The 20,763-nt window shown below is 38.6% G+C and overlaps 2 protein-coding genes across 5 annotated transcripts in view; one reads left to right on the top strand and one right to left on the bottom strand.

Moving 5' to 3' along the window:
• Positions 1-844: 844 nt before the first annotated feature.
• rprma (reprimo, TP53 dependent G2 arrest mediator candidate a) lies at positions 845-2,063 on the bottom strand. Its single transcript, XM_031299010.2, has one exon. The coding sequence runs from the start codon at positions 1,735-1,737 to the stop codon at positions 1,429-1,431; it is 309 nt and encodes a 102-aa protein (XP_031154870.1). The 5' UTR covers positions 1,738-2,063; the 3' UTR covers positions 845-1,428.
• Positions 2,064-4,230: 2,167 nt separating this feature from the next.
• The window catches only part of galnt13 (UDP-N-acetyl-alpha-D-galactosamine:polypeptide N-acetylgalactosaminyltransferase 13), a 43,088-nt gene continuing 26,555 nt past the window's right edge, over positions 4,231-20,763 (top strand). For 3 of the 4 annotated variants that reach the window (XM_036004376.1, XM_036004377.1, XM_031298998.1), the window contains exons 1-2: positions 4,231-4,707; positions 9,108-9,401. In XM_036004376.1, the coding sequence (XP_035860269.1) occupies positions 9,260-9,401 (142 nt within the window). In that variant the 5' untranslated portion in view covers positions 4,231-4,707; positions 9,108-9,259. The remainder of the gene's footprint in view (positions 4,708-9,107; positions 9,402-20,763) is intronic. The other variant, XM_036004378.1, reaches the window with a different exon arrangement.

Below are 20,763 nucleotides of genomic sequence, written 5' to 3'. Positions count from 1 at the left end.
CTCCAATTTGTGATTTTATCGATTTCTTCAAATCCAACATGACGACATCAAGTGTATGACCTGAGACAGCGGTTAGGGTTACTTGACAAGCTGCAGCCATCCATCATCAGACAGAATGAGGTCTTGATAAGTGGGACATGGAAGGGAGAACATAAGGAGTGGGAAAGTGAGGTGAAGGACTTTTTGTTTATTTAATTTTTAGAAAAAGCTAGATTTAAACTTAACTCTGCATACGGAGCACACCCTGGGTTGACAGGAGAAGTAATTTCTGAAGCTGCTGGTTTCACCCTGGGGAACATGGTTTCCAGGTGAGCCAGGAGCAATGCACAACAGATACTTTGACAGGAAGGAGAAGGGATTTAAAACGTTGCATTGATCAACTTCTGACCCAGACATAAGTTTTGACACAACACCCTCAGATAATGGAAACATTCTATTTTTGGAGTACCTTTTTCGAGCAGATAAAAGAAAAATGATTGTCAGTTAATTTAGATGAATTAACATTTGTATTGATGATTAATGGAGAAATGAGAGGGAAATATTTTTGTGGGAAGCCCATTTCTTCTCCATTCAACACTTACTGCATGCTTACATGCATGCCAGAGAAAACACACGTCTTGATGTCAGTTTTATTGAATACATGCTCATAATATTGCCAATTTCCTGTTGGATTCAGTACCAAATAACCTACATTTGTCTTATCAACATGCTTTTTTATAATTACCACAATAGGCTATATCATGTATGAATTAAAGAGCTCTTTAAAGTCTTTTAATTTCTGAAATCTAAATCACTTTGGCAGAGGGCGTGGCGAGGGCCGATATTCAAGAAAAATAGACTTTAATTAAGAGGAAAACTTTAATTACAGAACGGATTTATTCCAATTAACAGGATACATGGCATGTTGGGCTTTTTTCTCCACCGCCCACGCAGACACTCATACAGTTATCACCATGAAATTCCAGAGAAATACACCGATTAATATATTGCATATTGTATGCAAAAACACATACAACATACAGTACATGTTTAAACATTAATTTCTCCATTGCATCAGCAACAGGAGAGGGTGTTTTTAAGCAGCAAATGCGAATACTTTGCCACTTCCATGACAAAGGGTGCTGCATGACAAACGGTGCTCCAAAGTACAACAGTGCTTGATTGAATACTTTTTAAACAAAGAGGCTTAAAACGCACAATACCTCTTGAAGATGCATGCGTCTTTGCTGGCATTTAAAAGCCACAAGGAATAAGGTGAACACCTGTTAGTCGCAGTCACCAGCAGGGTTATTACCTTTGAGGTTTTTCTAAATACCAATATGAAAACAGGGGCTTGTTTAGGCAGTTGATCATCGCATTTGTCTTCATTCTGTCTCCACCAGACTTCAGATCTGATTCAAATCATTAGCCTATAAAGGTCCTCGTCAGTCAGTAGGCTCCAACAATAACTGCCTCCGCTTCTTTAGACGGTCTCCTGTCCGTTACTAAAAAGTTTATCATTCCTTCTGACTTTATGAGAAGGTTGCAACCCAAGAAAAATATGCCAAAAACCACCGTGAGGGACAAAACGCACATGACGGCTATCTGGACCACCCTCATGACGAAGAGGCTCCTCTCATCTGGAGCGGCGGCCACAAAGCCGTTATCAGTCACCACGGAGGAAAAGTTGCAGCAAAAAAACTCCTCGGTCTTGTTGAGCAGTCCGCCCTCCGTTTGGTTGAACCCGGTGCTATTCATTTCCACTTTTAAAAAAATCTAACTTTCAGTGCGAAAGATGTGAGAGGCAGAGAAGGAAACACGCGCCTGGAACAATCCCTGAGAAATGTGTCTTCAAGTGAAAAGTACAGATGATGAGGAGGCGCTGAATTGAAGAAGTTCCGTCAGATCATACAGTCAGTGGCGCACTTCTGGAGTTTAACAAGCTGCTTTGGCATCGCATTACTGGAGATTTCAAGTGGTATGTAGCCAGTTTCAGAGCGGAATGAATCCACCAACCCGCGGTTAAATAGCCAGACAGTACCTGCATGTCTGCTTTAAACCGCTCAAGTGGCAGGACGACACAGCAAGAGCGCCACCATACGACCAGACTGCGCGCGTGTCATGAGTGTCCACCAAGGCATGTAGTAGGCCTATGAAGTAGTACAGGGGTCTTCAACGTTTTTTAAGCCAAGGACCCCTGAACTGAGAGGGAGACGGATCAGGGACCCCCTAGTGCATATATTGTATAAAATTAAGTTGCATATTAAACTGGGCCTACAATAACATGTGGGTGGCCTAAAGACTATACCTTTTTACTGCAAAGAATACAAAGCCATTAAAAAATTTTCATGTTTCATTGTTAAATGTGGCACAGTAACGTTAGATCTTTAGGAATAACTGTATATGTGGATGGCTAAGCCTATCATCAATATGTTTTTTCACAAATAGACTGATATTTGCTTATAATAGGTTTGATTCATGTTAAGACATTTTAGCTGTTTTTTTTAAACTTCAAAAAAAAAATTAACAATAATTTGGTGGCCCCCCTGCAATAACTCTGAGGACCCCCTGTTGAAGATCTCTGTAGTAGTACAATATGTTTTGTTTGTGTAATGTCTGTTTGTGTGTATTCATGCAAACATGAATATAGCCTGATGTGTATGGAGTTCCCAGTGTTTTTGGCAGACATTAACAATATGCAGCCTGCAATAAATCCCATCATTATTTATATGGATTTTTAGTGATCAATTATAGCTTTTATATTTTAAGTGTCCCAGTAAGCCATGACAGTATGACCAGGGACGTAGCACAAAATTCTGGGCCCTGTAGAAAGGTGTTTTCTATGGGCCCCTCCCAGCATCCACAGCTATTCATTCTAGCATCTTTTTGGGCCCTCCTCACATGAGGGCCCTAGGTACTCAGTCTCCTTTCCCCCCCCATTCCAACGCCCCTGAGTGTGACAGTAAGTCAGCATGCATTCCAGGACCTGGAAACTGAAGCAACTAAATAGATCATCATTAATTGTAATATTTACACCTTTGGTTTAACTACTGTGACATGTGTCCTGAAAAAGACTACTGTCTTCCATACTGAACAAGTAAAACAAAAGCTAATCAAAATCAAGCAGAGGTTGAAGACGTTCTTTGATGTTGGCGGTAAACATATTATATTTAGACATCTTTTCACCCAAAACGATTGTCTTATACATAAAAACAAGTGGAAGTGTTCACCACCCAAATGTTGTTTTTTCATGTTTTCCAAATTTCCAGCCAGCTGCACAAAGCCATGTCTTACTCCCTCTCTGGAACCAAGAGGAACCAGGACATGCACTGACATCTAGTGGATGCTTTGTAGACAGCAGACTTTGTTAGTCTGCTTTGGACACAATGTGTGTTTATACATATCTGCAACTATGAATGAATTGTCTTACAGTGAATCTACCACAGTGTATTAATCAGCTATTGCATTATAGTTGATTTCAATGAAATAATAATGAGAGCTTCAAATAAAAAGGTAGTTAACAGTCTGTGACAGTACTTCGTTGACAGTACATCCGAGTTATCATGAACTGCTGAATGCTAACCAAATAGGCTTAGATTTTTATCTACTACGTTGCCCAGAGGCCAAACTGAAGGTCTTTCATGAATAGCAGCAGATGGCAGCATTGTTCAATATGACTCTCTGAAGGCCTGCCTTAAACAGCTGTGATGTAGACAACGCTATGAATATATGTATTTAAATTAATTTCACGTATACCAACTTGTATGGTATCGATTTAAGTTCTGCCTGACTGTAAATTATTTAACTGTATACTTCAACCTTCTGCCTCCCTGTTGTTCTTACATCAACTAATGGGAACCAAACATTAACAGTGTGAAGACTGCATGCTTTTTGTATATGCATCATGATGGTAAAACATTTATTGTTGATGACATGGATACTTTCCTGGGGCAAGAAGTCCCAAGCCAAAACAAACAAACAAACAAACAAACAACAACAACAACAACTTAAATGTAATGCTAATTGTTTCCCTTCCCCTTCTCCCATCTAACTGGAAATAATCACAAAAATAAAATTTAAAATAAAATGAAAAATGCATTATTTTGCATGATTTACACTAAAATCACAGTAGTAGGCTATTCTGTCTATGGTGGTCGGTGCGGGTGCACGCGCCTACGTTTACCAGACGCCCGTGACGGTTTTTATTATTACGAGAGGATTTCATGAGCGACGTCGCTTTCAGCCAATCAGAGAGGAGAAACGAGACATTTTGAAGGTCGGTCTGAGCTGAGGTTAGATTGTGCTGAATATCATCTCCCCTGTCCTCTTACCGTTATAATGTTCAGTCGGAGAACAGGTGCGTGACTAAGACGTTACATTGCATTGACCGCATTACCGTTAAAACGAATTGGGAAAATTAATGGAGACTGGTCATGTTCGCCGGTTTACTGCGGCTTAACAAGGGACACATCATATCAAGGAGTCCAAACAGGTTCCACGGGAGGCTTTACTGGACGGACAGTATCACACTGCATTGTGGACTACTCTGTATTGAGATGGACTGGAACTTAGGTGTCGTTTCTAGACGGTGCGCGTTTGCAGGAGCTTTTTACCCAGTTTAATTTGGCCACTAATTGTACTGTGTATTGGGTCATGTTGTCTGCGTTCAACACGTTGCCTGAGAGCGAGGCTGGAACAGGTCACTGGTTCACCCCATCCATAATTTAGGTAAGCAGAGAGAGAGAGTATCCTGATTTTCTGTCGCGTACACACACCTTCCACAACATGTCACTAGATTTAATGATGATGCTTTTTGATAATAAATTAAATCAAGGTTACAGTGTTTAATATTTGTATCAGTTAGGATGAGTTCATTGGCTCTTAACTGCTGTTGTTACAGTGTTTTCCATTTCACTCCTGTCACATCCCATTAAACATTAAATAATCAATATAGGCTAATGTACATGCACATCAATGAAATGTGTGTGTGTGTGTGTGTGTGTGTGTGTGTGTGTGTGTGTGTGTGTGTGTGTGTGTGGGGCTACATGCACGTCACACCTTTAAAACCACCACAGTGTAAATGTAATCTTTTCGTGTTCGGGTTATAAATAAGCTTCAGTCACTGGCCTAATGGGTTTATTGGGATCAGCCCTATAATCACCTTCTGTTCCTTTTTAGTGCTGGGTATAGATTGGCATTTTTCAATACTTGTGCCAATGCTAATATGATCAGTTTTAGTACCAGTAGCAAAACAATACTTTTTTAGTGTTTCTTTTTCTAAAAATCTCAGTATTTACTTTGTTGACTTACTTTGTTATATGTTGACTAATCAGTCACACACAGCTACACTTTCTGCTTGTGACAATAGATACATAGTTGACAAGAAGATTGCTGGTTTGAATCCCTTACATGATAGGTCTGAGCATATGAATGGTCTCTCTTATCTTCGATCCAGATATAGGTAATTTCATATCTCGATAACGATATGTATCATCATATTGCATGTTTTCTGGTAATTCAATAAATAAATAGTGTATATGAAATAACCACATGGTAAAGCCAATTTTTGTATTCTCCTGTGTGAATACTTGACAAATGAAAAATACAGAGTATTTTCTCATTTCATCAAGATCTGTAGTGCGAAATGAACACAACGTGCAAGGATTAGAACGTAAAGCGTCGTCCAAATGAGGTAAATATTGCTGCAACATAATCAAGCCACTGTTTTTTCGACATTGTGATAGAAACTAAATAGACAAATATTTGTGATAGACAATTTTATATAGTTTTTGATGATACATATCATAATATTGCCCAGCCCTACTCTCTCTGAAGTACCCATGACAGCAATTAGTTAACAGTTTGGCAATTGCATTCAGTACAAGCACTCCTATTGAATGAATGAGGAATAGGCCTACATAATTTAGCTCATAGCACTGCACCAGACATTTCACAACAGAGGGAGTTGCTAACAGCACAATTAACTGTCACTTCATGAAGCAATTAAACATGCTTGGTGGTTTACACTTGGTCTTTAAATACTGGAAAAAAGTGGCTTGTAAAGTCCTGGAGGGACCTGATGTAGCACCCTGTATGGCAGAGAAGAAATATTCCTCGATGCAGATGGTTAGACTAATTGACTCAGACTTCTTCGGACGAGACTCCAGCAAGCTGCCGGCAGCACGGTTAATGGTACCAAACCCAAACATGTCCCTGCCACTGATGCACCAAAGCAGATGGTTAGAGATGCAAACAGACATCATCAGACAGAAACATCATTGATCTGTCTACGATGTGAGCGGAGGTGATATGCTACACACAGACTTGGATTTCAGCAGAGCTTTGCTGAGACTTTTATTCTTCATTAGACTCATTATCTGGTAGTATAGATCACGTCCATGTAAATTCTGTCTGTCTGAAATCATCCGCCACACTGTAAACTCTTGATGCAGCTGGACGGAGGCTGCCTTGTTTTTGAATAAGCGAAAAGAGTTAGCCCAGGGCAGCGGTGTCAGACCCTGTGATGGACATTTAGACAGGGAGCAGAGAGGACAATGTGTGTGTGGAGTGCAAAATCATTGCCATGCTGCAAGCGAAAGATAAGGGAATCAGATTCCCCACAGGAGATGCTTCAGGCATTTTTCACTAGATGTACAAGTAAAGAGTGAGTTGAGTTGTTATACATAAATGCATTTACAATTAAATGCAGAATGTATATGCACAAACCTATTTTTTTATAAAAGTATATGTTACATTTTGCATGTGCAGGGGCTCAGTTGGCTTTAACGCATGTCATGTATCACACCATTTTAGGTAATCTCTCTTTAGAATAAACTTAAATGTACTATACTACTACTATGAATGCCTAAAAGGCTGGGTATTTGTGTGTTGATCCTCTATGGCTCAAAGCATTTTTTCCTATCATTCCACTTCCATTCTGATTATACTTTCATAAGCCTTTCAGTCAACAAAAACCTCTAATTTCAGTCAAGTAGAAATCCTGTTTGACTGAAAATTATGTTTTTCATCAGAAATATTGTGAGGCATACATTCCATGCCAAGAGATATTTAACCTGCACAAATTGCCTCTGGTGTGAAAGCTTCCCAGATGGTCCGAGCAGCACTACTGATGAAGTGGGAGAAGTCTGTAAAGAGGAAATGAGCATACACTCATCGCATACACTCATTCTTTTAAATGGAAAAAACGTGAAAGGTTTGGGTTGGTCCAATATGGGAAGTTGGGTGTGACCTCTGATGGACCATCCCTCTCGTAAAGGCCAAAGGCATTAGGCTCGTTCAAGATGAGCCAGGTCTGTGCAGAATCGATCACCGGTGATGGCCGCCCAATGCATGCCGGTTAGATTGGTGAACCGACTTGATCCCGACTTGCTCAGAGGTCATGCACACGTGGGCAACGATAACCTCACGAGATCAAGGCGGCCGCAGGTTTGAGACGCAGGCAGCGCAGTTGCTTTTCACCGACTGCAAGACCCAGGTGGACCCAGGGCATGACGGGAAACGCCTGGCTCTCAGCTGATCTAACAGCTGATTGTTTCAGAATCGACTCAACATGATGACGTTTTATATAAACTTTTTATAGTTTTAGAATTGGAGGGAGTTTAATTGCTATTTGTCTGATTTAAAGGCTTATTCTGTACAGAACACATGTTGTGTGGCTGATAGTTACGTTTAGAAGTCAGAGACTAAATCTGTTCAGATTATGGATCATCTACAGTCTGTTGTTTATTAAAGGACAATCCCGGCACAAAACAAACCTAGGGGTTATTAAGAGATGTACACACCCTGTCGCTCTCTGGGAAATGTTTTAATGCTAATCGAATGAGTTTTTAGCTTGCAAGACGCTAGCGCGGACCGCCGATTAGCTTCCAACGCTAGTATTCGGGGCACAGGGAACGTAAAAACAAATCGCTATTTATACCACTAAAAAGGCTCAAAATATCACCACACTTCAACGGTAGCATAATGAGGGTCCCTAAATGTTAACCGAAGCATTGAGAACTTTGTACGTGTACGTCAGGGAGACTACGTCCATATTTTATACAGTCTATGGGAGGACCTTACTCCTGGCTGCCTCTGTCTTCTGCATGTACTTTACAGTTAAATCATCCTATATATATATATATATATATATATATATATATATATATATATATATATATATATATATATATAATATCTCGTCCAATATTATTAGATTATCAGGAACATGTCGATATATCTGACTTCTGATTTGAGACCAGTTCTTCTCTCTTTCCCAAAATGTAAAAGCTGTTTACCTCCCTGCAGTGGACCTCACTGGGATCATTTTTATGCAAGGTAACATGATGCCAGGGATAGCTGTAGCACTACAAACTGAGTTGGCCACCGGCCATGACTTAATGACAGTGGAAATGCTGAATTTTAGGATGACACTGTCAAAGCAACTTTTTTCAATGTGGAGCACATCTGGCCGATATCGGATCAGCTAAATATAGATTAACCCTTAACTAAGCCACCTGGGCACCTTATTATCCCAAGACTTATCTGTTATGGTATCTGCCTCAGAAATCCAGTATAGATTAGGCTATACTGTATGTGTTTTTCTTTCCACTTTTCCTCTCACTGTCTCTTTTTTGTCTTCTTACTCAACTGCACATCTGTTTCAAATCTAACTCATAACCTCTTTTTTGTTCTGTAAAACGCACTATCACAGTATCTGTTTTGGCGTGTTGTCTGTTCTTTTTGTTGCACCTGTGTCTGTCTAGAGTCTAATAATTTATTCTACTCACTATTTCTCTGACATTCCATTAATATAAAAACATAAAAGTCAAATAAATAACTAAATGCTTTGTAATCTCTGAGTATGTATAGCTGTGAAAACATAAAGGTGAAGTCTGAACTGGATAAGGTGATTACTAATCACTTTTATAAGAGACAACAATTGATCCAGTTTTTAATGTGGTTCCTCACAGATTGTGCTGACATGTTTCTTCCTACATTGATTGTTTTAGATCATCATTGACCTTCATCCCGAATCACAGCAGGATGACTGCAATAATGATCATGATTCCTGTCGTCATTAAATTTAGAATTCCACCTTCTCATTTTGTGCTTTCTCTCTCCCGTAGGATGACGCCTCTTGGTCAAATCTGCTTGGTGTCCTCCTTGTTTCCTCGCCTCGTCTTCAGAGTTTAACTGTCTCACCAGCAGACTGAGCGCTCCTGAGCACTGCTGTGACCCTCCCTTGTTTGGCTTTTCTGGCTGACGTCCCGGGGAGGTGATGCGACGGTTTGTCTACTGTAAGGTGGTGCTGACCACCTCTTTAGTGTGGGTGCTGGTGGATGTGTTTTTGCTGCTCTACTTCAGCGAGTGCAACAAATGTGATGAAAGGAAAGACCGCTCGCTGCTCCCTGCCCTGCGAGGTGAGTCCACACCATTGCTGCTACACCTTTCATTCACAGGAGAGACGTGATGGGACACTAAGCTTTCAGGGGTCAATTATGTACGAAACAACGGGAAAAATCCTGCACATCTGCTCTTGCTATAGCATCACCTTTTATTTATTTTTATTTAAAAATGTTAGTTTTTCTAAATAAAAGGTGATGCTATAGCAAGAGCAGAGTGCAGGATTTTTTCCTTTGTTTCCTAGTTGTTATCGTCCAACGCACATGCACAGTAGAATGTGTTTGGATGTGCGAGTTTTTCCTACAAAAAGGGGTCAGTTAAGTAAAATAACTTAATCACTTTATTCCCTCTCCCTTTCCTACTCTCTTGTCTTTAAGTTTTGATGTAAGTTTTTCAGATTTCAGGATTTTCTATTGAAATATTTTGTTTGATTTTATAAAAAAAGAGTATTAAGGAGACAAAGGGACTTACAATGAGTGTATTTTAAGACCTCTCAGAGAAAGTTTAAATGTCCATTTTTGGATTTTGAGGGCTTTAGCAGATGTTTTGGAGAATGATTGAGGATAGAAAATCAAGTTTAGTGGCCGGGTTGGTTCAGTGGTAGAGCAGGCGCGCATATACTAAGAGGTTTATGCCTCGACGCAGAGGTCCAGGGTGCGAATCTGACCTGTGACAACTTCCTGCATGTCTTCCCCCTCTCTCTCCCCTTTCTTACCTAGCTGTCCTGTCAAAAATTAAAGGTGGAAAAGCCCAAAAAAGAAAAGAAAATCAAGTTTAGTTTAATTTGTGATGTCCAAAACTGCTTTGAGAAGTGATAGATTGAATATGATATCATTTTTTAAGAGTAATTTCTCAAATGGAATCAAATGATAATCATATCTTTATTAAACATGTTTCGAGTCAGAGTCATTTTAATTCCTAAAATGATGTTCATGTGTGTGGTTTTGCATGTTTCTGGTAATGACATGACACACTGCTTTACGTCTGTACATACTGTACAGTAAACTACATCTAGCACATCTCTACAACTCTACTATTTCTTCTGAATTCATCACAGTGAATGACATTTTTATTTGTTATCAAGGTAACATTCACATTGTGTGGTCATGCAGCTGTCAGTGCAGCTTGACTTGAACATATTTTCCTGCATTTCAGTTTTGTAGTAGTAGGGGAAGGTAGATTTCTCTCCTGGTGCTCAGACAATCTCAACCACATTAATGTTCATGTAGAATAACATGAAATGGAGCTTTAGTTTTTCTTTCAGATGCTTGGATGAAGAATACAATTGGTTGCAAGACTATTATCACAAACAACCAGTTTACCAGGGAACTAGAGCTGGGCAATATGGAGAAAATCAAATATCACAATATTTTTGACCAAATACATCAATATCGATATTGCAGCGATATTGTAGGGTTGACTATTGGTGCTTTCACAAAATATTTTCACAATGAGATTTTTGATAAATAATCATCAATAACTTGGATATAATGACTAAGTGAGGCAAACAATAGAACGCTAGAACAGTCTGGTAAGTTCAGAAAATTACATCACTTCACTGTAATGTAACCTTTAAAACCAGGTAAAAACAACACTTGTGTCGTATTGTGATTATGGCTGTCAATCGATTAAAAAATGTAATCTAATTAATTACATACTCTGTGATTAATTAATCGAAATTAATCGCATACATAATTAACGGTGCCTGAACCGATACTTTTTAAGAAAGTAAAAAAAGAAAAGAAAAAAAAAGGGTACTAAACAACAGTCGGTGACATTAAAGAACGGCTTGTTTATTGCTAAGGCCATATGGTCAAAATTAAATGATTTAATAATAATGTATAACAATAACAATAATAACAATAGTTGGAATGCTTCTGAACAGCATTCCCACTAATTATTTCACTAGTAAATTGCTGTTGAGCGGCAAAAACAACCACCAGATAGGAAAAGGACATTTACAATAACTTCAAATGCACCACGAGGCTGTAGTTTACCAGTTTCATTGAACGCAGCGTCTGTGTTGTTTTTCCGACGGCAGCTACATTTTGTTACATACCGGTGTTGAATCCTCTACAGTAAAACACAGTCAAACTTTACACCGTTTAGCGTTAGCTGTCAGCATTTTAACCGTGTTTAATCCAGCTACTAGCTAGCGGTAGGCTAACGTTAGCTGCTGTTGAGTATAGTGTTAACTAGCGTCACGTGCAGCGGTGTTTGTGTTCCCTGTATACATCCATGGTATCGTCTGTTTCAGAGCATCAGAGAGAAGAGCAGACATATCAGTGGCACCAGATTTAGGTAGCCAGGGTTGGCAGGAAGAAGATTTTTACAAGTAAATGTTCCAATCAATGATCCAGGCAGCACATTCTCGTCTCCCTCCTTCATTTTACAGTCCAATGGTGGCTAGAACGGCTCCGGGTCAAACTTCAATATGGAATGGATTAATCTGCGTTATTTTTTTTAACGCGTTGTTTTTTCTCAGATTAATTAATCGAAATTAACGCATTATTTTGACAGCCCTAATTGTGATATTACGATATCCAAAATTTAAGACTATAGCTAGCCTCATATATTGATTTCGATAAAATATTGATATATTGCCCAGCTCTACAGGGAACTCACAGTAGATTTGCTTCTGAGGCACCAATGTACCAATCTATTTTTAGGATTACATGTCTTCTTAAGAAAAGCACTTTGCAGAAGTTGGGTTATTGACTCCAGTTTATAAGTGAGGGGAAAATTAACAAATTTCCTTTTTTTGTTTAGGGTCTCTGCATTTTTGATCTTGTAGAATCGTTTGCGGATTTAAGCTGTAGACTTAAAACGTTCCATCATTTCACTAGATTGTTTAACGCAATCTTCATCATCTTTCACAAATCCTGTTACACGATGATGTTCACTGAGGGGCCAAACTTTCTCTGAAAGATCAGAACAATATACCATTTTTAATTATTGACAATAATGTAACAAGGGCACGATTTGTGGTTATTCAAAAATGCAAAAGCACCAGTATGATTGATACAGTAGTTTTGTAAAGTAGTAAATCTCTACCAGCCTAATTGGATTGTCAAATAGGACTGATAAAGATCTAGTTCATTTACCTGTAGCATGTCGCCTGACAAGCCAGACCCACATCAAGATGTTGGGTCTGGGAACTCACCATTGGCAGGGCTCAATCCGAGGGGCGGGATAAACGGTTGTCTTTCAAATTCCCTCTGCACGCAATAGCCAACCAGAGCAACGCTAGTTGATAGATTAAACTTTTGCCGTATCTGGTCGGCAAAACTCCGAACACATCTTCCTTTTTTAAGAATGACTTCAGTGCTTAACTCCAAGTCTTTCAGAGTCGCGGCAAAAACCGATTCGAAAGGCCGCTGTTTGACAGCAGCAACAGCCATCTTCTTTGTTTTCAAGTAGCAGGGAACCGTCGCAACTCTGCCGTCCTTATGTTAAGACCGCCCACCGACTCGATACACGATGTGATTGGCCTGACCAGAATTTGTTTTTTCCAGCTCGCAAGCCAACGGAGAGTTGCTAGACTGATCCTGGCTGCAAATTACATTTGCTGCCGCTAGGGTGCGTCTAGATTTCTAGGCTATGTAGCATACACTGTAAACTTTAAATAATCTCCGTTCTTGCATTTGTTACAGAGATCAACCTAAACCACAGTACCTATTTAGCAGAGTTCATTTCCTCACATGCCCTGCAGTAAGCAGGTTTTCAAGAGGCTCACTAAGCTGCTTTTAAGGTTAGAAAGAGGCAAAGCTGCCAGCTACTGAGACTAATTAATTACCATACCAAAGTCTAATGTTAACGTTGGAGTTGCTTTGAAATATCTTAAATACGATGATTTGCTAAATATATGTTTAGAATTTGTCTGACACCGGTTTTCCGTGAAACTGCAGGTGTTTTAGTTTATATTCATTCAGCCAAAAACTGAACAGCCTCCACTTAATCTGGCACTTATTCACATTTCACACTTTTTGATTGTAATCAGTTTACCCCATATGATTTTTATAAGCCCTTCTGTTAGGTCACACTAATTACCATTCTGTTAATGATTGTGTAGCCAGAATTAATGGACTCCTGATAAATGTAGGGTGAGTTAGTATTTTTTTTTTTTTTTTTATGGTCTCCACCAACTCCAAAATATCTTGGTCCATAGCTGCTAAATGTTTGACTTTGTTCACCAGTAACTTAACTCTGTCGGTAACTCCATAAAGTTGGTGGAGTCGTAAGGGACAGATTAAAGAAGAGAAAACTCTATGCCAAAAGTTTGTATAAAAAGCTTTTTGTTTCTTTTCTCAATCCCAGTCTGAGATAACCCTTGACATCATCATTGTTATTTTCTCACACTTTAGAAAGCTCTCTACAGAGTGACCAAAGCTATAATACAAAACGTATTAGTGAGAGTAATAGTGTCCCTGAGAAATTCACCCACTAAACTTTTTTTGGCCCTTCTTGGTGTTGGTGGGTTTTGATTTCCATTATTGAATACATTTAGTAGGAATTTATACATAAATAAAAATCTGTCTTTTGCTCTTTTTTTTTGCTCACATCAAATGTGCATGTTTTAATTTGGCTGAACCAACCATCTATTTGTAGACTGAGATCTTTCCTGAGACAGCTACACCACCTGTAAGCATTAATGAGACTTCCTCTGGTAATCATCTACAGTAACTTTTCACAGTTTTGCCATTTATGAAGGGAAAAGAGAAGTTGAATAACTGTTGGTTATGAAACTTTCTTTAGGATACAACAATTAGTTCCTCTGTATTTGAAAATAAAATGTCACAAGGCGATCAACTGGTCAGTTGACTGAGATATTGATTGGTTTATGGAGACTATATAGAATTTAACACTTTCATTATTTTCAACATCATAAATTGGTAGTGTGTTCACAGCCGGACCGTTGCATCACTGCAAGAAAGACAGAAAAAAATATATATAACTCAGTTTCTATTTTGTAACTGCAGTCGGCCCCTCAGAGTCCCCTGAGCATCAACAAGACAAAGCTGTGTGCCACATATTATAGTTTTAAAAATGAAATGTAATTCAATGACAGTTGGCACTGGATTGCAGTGCATTTCTGCTATAAATCACTGCATTTATGTTTAGTGTTGCAGTACATGTATACGTACAGTACTATTTTCAATCCTGAACATCTTCAATTTCAGGGTTTAGTATAATTTTTTTTAGTCATAGTATTACTCTTTCGAAGGTGTAGAAGCATATCCATTAAACCCATCGACGACCAGGAAAAAATTACAGAAGTAGCTTTTTTTTTATGCTTATGTCAATAAAATAGTAATTCTGTCATTCACATTATATCTGTGTTAGTAGAACATATAGCTATATTGAATATAATTTATTAATTTGAATGTAATAACATTGCATTAAGGTCGCAATAGCGCTGAGGTGAGAACATATCAAAGGGTTTGTTGAATGTTACTTTTAGCTGTTTAGCTGAGGACAAAAATAGAATTTTCTCTGTGAATTATTATTGTTTAGAGACAGAGATATTACACTTAGAAGTTGTACGAGACTTCTGATCTTAATTGCCTCACTTGGTCATGTAGAAAAACGGCACGTTGCAGTTAGGGTGAAACAGCGAGAATGGAAAGAGCTAGAGGACAATCTTCATGCAGATTAGTGTCTGAGTCCACCTCAGCAAGAGGAATCTGGGATCAAAGAGTTCATCTTACAAGACATGTCAATAATGGAATATAGTATAGAATAGGCTAACAGTTACCATATGTGGCAAATGTTTGGAGAGTCTAGAGTTGCACATGTATTGCTAATTTGTCAGAATTACGAGTTTATAATCGCATAACGGACAGGTTGACAGAGAGATGTGAATGTTTAGTTAAAGACTGAAATGTGAGTGACTGTGTCTCAGAAGACTCATTACTTGTGAGCACGAGGGGAACCTTTTCACTGTAATTGCTTGGGATAAAGCTACAGGCAGGGACATTGAATTAGACTGATAGACCCGAGGACAGACCGAGCCACTGTTTTCTTCCAAGACGATCGCGGTCATCTTTTATAATGAATACTCTGTGTCAGGAAGAGAGTGTGTCAGGCTTAGAAAATGCCACAGATAGTTTGTTTCCTATGCTCCTTTCTGTGTTGCTAAGCAAACACAAATTAATTTGAGTTTCTAGACTTTTTATATTCAATCTGTTTGTATCATTTCATATATGGAGAATTTTGAAACGAGGTGGGTGAGAAATTATGATTTATAGTCTTAATGAGGGAGCTAAGTTGTTAAATAGTCATTATTTAAGACATGATGTAATAAGCTTTTACAAGAAAAATAGCTGGCTCCCTAATGTAGCGTAAATATGCTGACATTTGGTATAAATAATACAAAATGGTAATGAATGAAGTTAACAGCTTGGAAACAAAACCTTCGTTACAGGTCCTTGATGTATCAGCTCAATTACATATTTCATCTGTGGCATGAAATACACCCTGAAAGCCCAAATAATACATGCTTTAGTTAAAACAAGCCTAAGAGTAGCTATACTATGCTGTACTTAGGCACAGCAGTGCTTTGAGCTAAAAGCTACTGTCAGCCTGCTAAAATGCTCATAATGACAATGCTAACATGCTAATGTTTAGCGAATATAATGTTTGCTATGTTTACCGTTGTAGTTTAATTTTAGTGTGTTATGTGGAAGCCCTGAGAGGCAAATGAGACTTTCCCTGGTGATCCATTTTCTAAGTCTGATCTAATTTTTTTTTCTCCTAAGTTTATGAGATAAGAACAGGTGAAAAAAAAAATGTGTTCATTATTTGTCAAAATGTTGTCATGATCAGGTTTGTGCTTTTCGTTGTAATACTCATTTTGGCCACAGGCTGAAGTGCACCACTACCCCATGTTCTAAATAGGACTAAAGGCATTCATCATTCGTTCATTTTACTAAAATTCATGTCATCTTAAATGTGAATTATATTATTCTGACAAAGTCACAGTTACATTTGACTATTAAGTGTATCACATATGGGTCTATGAATGCTATTTGGAACATGTAATTTGTAACAAAGCGACCAGAAATGTAGTGGTAAAGTAGGAACGACAGTTTTCCTTGTTATTTCAAGGCCCGAGGACTGTCTCCTACAAAATTCAGTATTCAAGTTCAAGTATTCTGCTCTCTGCAGTTTTCACATCTGACAGTACTGCTCCACACATTATTCAGTAATCCACTTTCACAGTCAGATTACAATACTGTATAATATAATTTGACACTTTTAAAATCAGACTGGTGTTGATGGTTTGCTGAGTACGATTTGTCCTGAAAATTCATATCCTGTGTTTATCTGTAGCTATAGACTGATGGACTGGAGAGGCTGAGCCTGTGTTTGATGGACACTTTGTTCAATCATCCAGCTCAGCTCTCAAGCTGTGTCCATCAGATTTAAGCCAGTGTCCAAATGAAGAGTGTCAGCAAGATCAGGATCAGTTGAGGTTAACAGTCCAGCAGACACCAACCCGTCTCCATGATGGGTTGTAGGGAATCCTCTTAACCTGGGACCATGCAGCAAATGTGAACTGTGTGTCCCCCTTTTCATGGAAATCACTGCATCTGCTCTTAGAGATTATTAAAGAGAGCACAGTCATAAATCCGTGGGAGGTTATTTACCTTTGGTGAAGGGAGCTGGCTTTGCCCAGCAGCAGCAACAACGACAGAAATGCTGATGCAGGCATTTGCAGGCATTTGAATGTAGCAGCATAGAGCAAAGAAGACTTGTAGTAACTCTAGAAAAGATTTTGCTTTCATATTACTTTTTCCTTCATTCATTAATACGTTCTCCTAAATCTCTGAATTCAAGACCTCCTAATCGATTATATTAAAATGAAATATAGCTGCCAGACTATGCAGTGCTTCATACCCACTCAGCCCAAGCCAAAGCCACCAGGAGAAAGCTTAAGCAGAAGTATGTATTAAATGTCTTACACTCTTTCCACATTCACGTATATGTGAGGAACATTTAACAGTGCAAGCGAGAATGCCATTACGTTGTCTGTATGTGCAGTTATTTAGTGTTATTGAAGGGAATACGACACACTGTTCATATGCGCACATCCTGCATGCTAGCAGTACATGAATTGCTCTTGAAACACCTGTTTTGTACATGCTCATTGATCTGGAAAATTACATCTATGCTCTGTTTTTTTCCCCACCAGTATACAGTAGAAAATTACACTTTACCCTTTAGTGTACAGAAATAGAACTAGCATGCTTTGCTGCACTCTCCTCAGCCCGAAGAGTCAGATAATAAACCCTGACCAATGTTTTCACTACAAAACCGATCTCAGAATTTATCTGTAGTTCATTCCCTTTGTCATGGACCAATTCAAATTCAAACAGATTAGAGACCCACTTTTTCAGATTATATATTTATCAAAGAAGTACATTTTTAACATGTATTATAATAGTAACTTTTGGTAGTCATACAGCTTCCGGTTCGCATGTCGCATGTGGAGTTGTGAGTTGAGGTTCTTCTTTTTTTCGATAAAAATATATGACAAAGAGGGGTGGCCTCTAGCTCACCCAGTAAGAGCGTTCGCCCCATGTTGGCTGAGTCCTGCAGCGGCGTGGGTTCGAGTCCGACCTGCTGCCCTTTGCTGCGTGTCATCCCCCATCTCTCTACCCCTTTCCGGTCTATCCACTGTCAATAAAGGGAAAATAAAAAAATTTAAATATATGACAAAGAACAAACCTCAAGACAAAAAAAGTTTACAGAAGGATAACTTTGTATCCAGCTTGGTTAACGTGTTGAGGAAATATCAACCATAACACAACAATGAGTGAGAAAGGTGGAAAGACGCTGCGAAGCTAAGCTGACAAAAACACGGAAACAAGTGAGAATCAGGCTATCGCACAAGAGCTACGAAAATTGCGTGAGCGCATCGCAAGAATGAATGATAACTTGGAGAAGATGCTTGATGAAAAAATTTGAAGTCTACATGTATCCCTGGACAAGAACTTTAATAGTAAATTTGACAGTTTCCGTGACTCGATGATAAATGTTGTAAAAGATAATCAAGATGACCTAAAAGTAGAAATTGAAAAAAAGGCCAGAGAAGTGCAGAACAGCCTAGACATGGAAATTGGTATCATGGCAGCTCGCATGGAACAGATTGAGCAAAATATCAAGAAAACAGCTGCAACAGATTTCAACCCAGAAACAGGAATAATGGTTTTTGGCCTGCCCTTCGAGGAAGGTGAACAGGAGACGCAGACAGTGTCCAGGCTAATGTTGGAGGGGCTGCGGTGTGATTCCGTACCCAGCTTGGTGGCAGTGGAGAGGCTGAAGCCTAAAGGGCGCGGACCGGGCCCGGTCAGGATCCAGTTGGCTTCAGTCGGAGACAAAGTTGCGCTCCTGAGAAGGAAATACAAGCTACGGGATGATGATCGATACAACAAGGTATATATTCGATCGGCAAAATCCCACACGGAGAGGCTTTTGGATTTGAACTTTCGTACCATTTTGAAGGAGATCCCGTCTGGAAAAGATTTTTTTGTAACAGTGAATGGACGCCTTGTGAAACGCAGTGAGGAGCAACAGCAACGCACGCCAGATACTGGAAGATGAACTGTTTCTCAGACCCATCATGTTCAAGATTCCATTTCTTTAGTACACTGGAACGTTAACGGATGGACTATAGGTAACTGTAAATTAAGAACGGTTATACTGAATACTTTAAATCCGGATATAATTTCGCTGAATGAGACGCATTTATTTGATGACAAAGTAATCGACTTGGAAGGTTATACATGGTTTGGTTATAACAGAACAAAACATGTTAAAGCACCTAAAGGCTCTGGTGGGGTTGGGTTTTGTGTTAAAAACAACCTGGTGGAATTATACAAAATTGATGCTGTAGACAAACAGGTGGATGGTATTCTAGGTTTAAAATTTTTGCATTTGAAATCAGGTTATAGTTTTGTTGTTTTTACCTGTTACCTGCCACCCGAAACGTCAGTATGGGGAAAGGACGCCTCTTTTTTCTTTAATCATGTTTTGAGTCAGAGCTATTTATGTTCAGAAGTTGAAGCAATTTTTGTCTGTGGAGATTTCAACAGTAGGATAGGTGCTTTTAATGACTACCTAAAAGAAGTGGATGCGTAGAGTCTTCTTGGATGGTTCTGTAAACAAGCACGGAGAATCAATGATTGAATTATTAAAAAGAATCTAAGTTATGTATTGTAATGGGAGGATATGTCCTCTAAGTGATAACTATACATCGGTATCTGTCAAGGGTAAAGCGGTAGTTGATTATATACTTGTTCCATATGACTGCCTACAAATATGTGACTCTTTTGAAGTGTTAGTTCCAAATCAACTAATTAAAATGGCAAATTGTATGGATTTGATTCCCAGATCATTCTTTACTGTGGTTACATTTTTTTTTATAAAGACTGAGGCTCATTGTCATGTAGCTTATCAGGAGAGTTTACAAAATTCATCCACAAAAAGGAAAGTCAGGACTTTACCAGCTAACTTTTTATCCTCAAGTTTACAACAATCAACCCATTTGAAAATGAAGAATGATATACAATTATGTTCTAGAGAACAAGAACATTTAGATACCTGGTATGTCAGCCTTTTGTAAATTGATTAAAGAAGACATAGAGTTTGAGATTAAAGCTGGAGAAAGCCATTAATTACGAAACCTTATTGGAACAAAGAGTTTAAAGAACTGTGGCAATCTATGCGTAAAGCAGAAAATGTTTCTGAACTGCTCAAATAATTTTATAGAAAAGAAGAACTTATTAGAAACCTTCAAGAATAGGTTTGATAAAAGATACAGATTCTACAAAATACGTTATCAAAGAGGACCGGTATTAAACGAAGAGAATCCAAATGTCTGATCCTAAGAGATTTTGGGCAGAAATTAATAAACTAGGGCCAAGGCATAGTTGGAAAATACCCATGGAAGTGCTGGGGTATGATGGTAATTTAATGACTGGGCTGTCTGATATAATCAATAGGTGGGAGAAAGACTTTAAAGGTCTTTTCTCTAGTGAGACTTTTGACTTTGATGGGGGATACTACGAGGACATATGTCACAGGAAAAATGTAATAGAGGGCCATATTTTAAAAGGGGAATATTGGATAAATGAGGATCTTAATAAGAGTATTACAAAAGAAGAATTTCAAATGTCCATTAATAAAGCTAAGTTGGGAAATCGACGGGGGTTGAAAATATCCCAAATGAAATACTAAAATCACCCAAACTATTTGATATTTTGTTTGATTTATTTAAATGGTGTTATTAATCCGGCAACATACCATCTATGTGGCTTAAATCTATTATTAATCCAATACAAAAATCCCAAAATGAGGATCCGAGGGTGCCTTTGA

Source organism: Sander lucioperca, chromosome 8 (assembly GCF_008315115.2).
Source record: "Sander lucioperca isolate FBNREF2018 chromosome 8, SLUC_FBN_1.2, whole genome shotgun sequence".
NCBI lineage: Eukaryota > Metazoa > Chordata > Actinopteri > Perciformes > Percidae > Sander > Sander lucioperca.
Note: the sequence above shows the minus strand (reverse complement) of the source record. Positions and strands in the feature narration are given on the sequence as shown.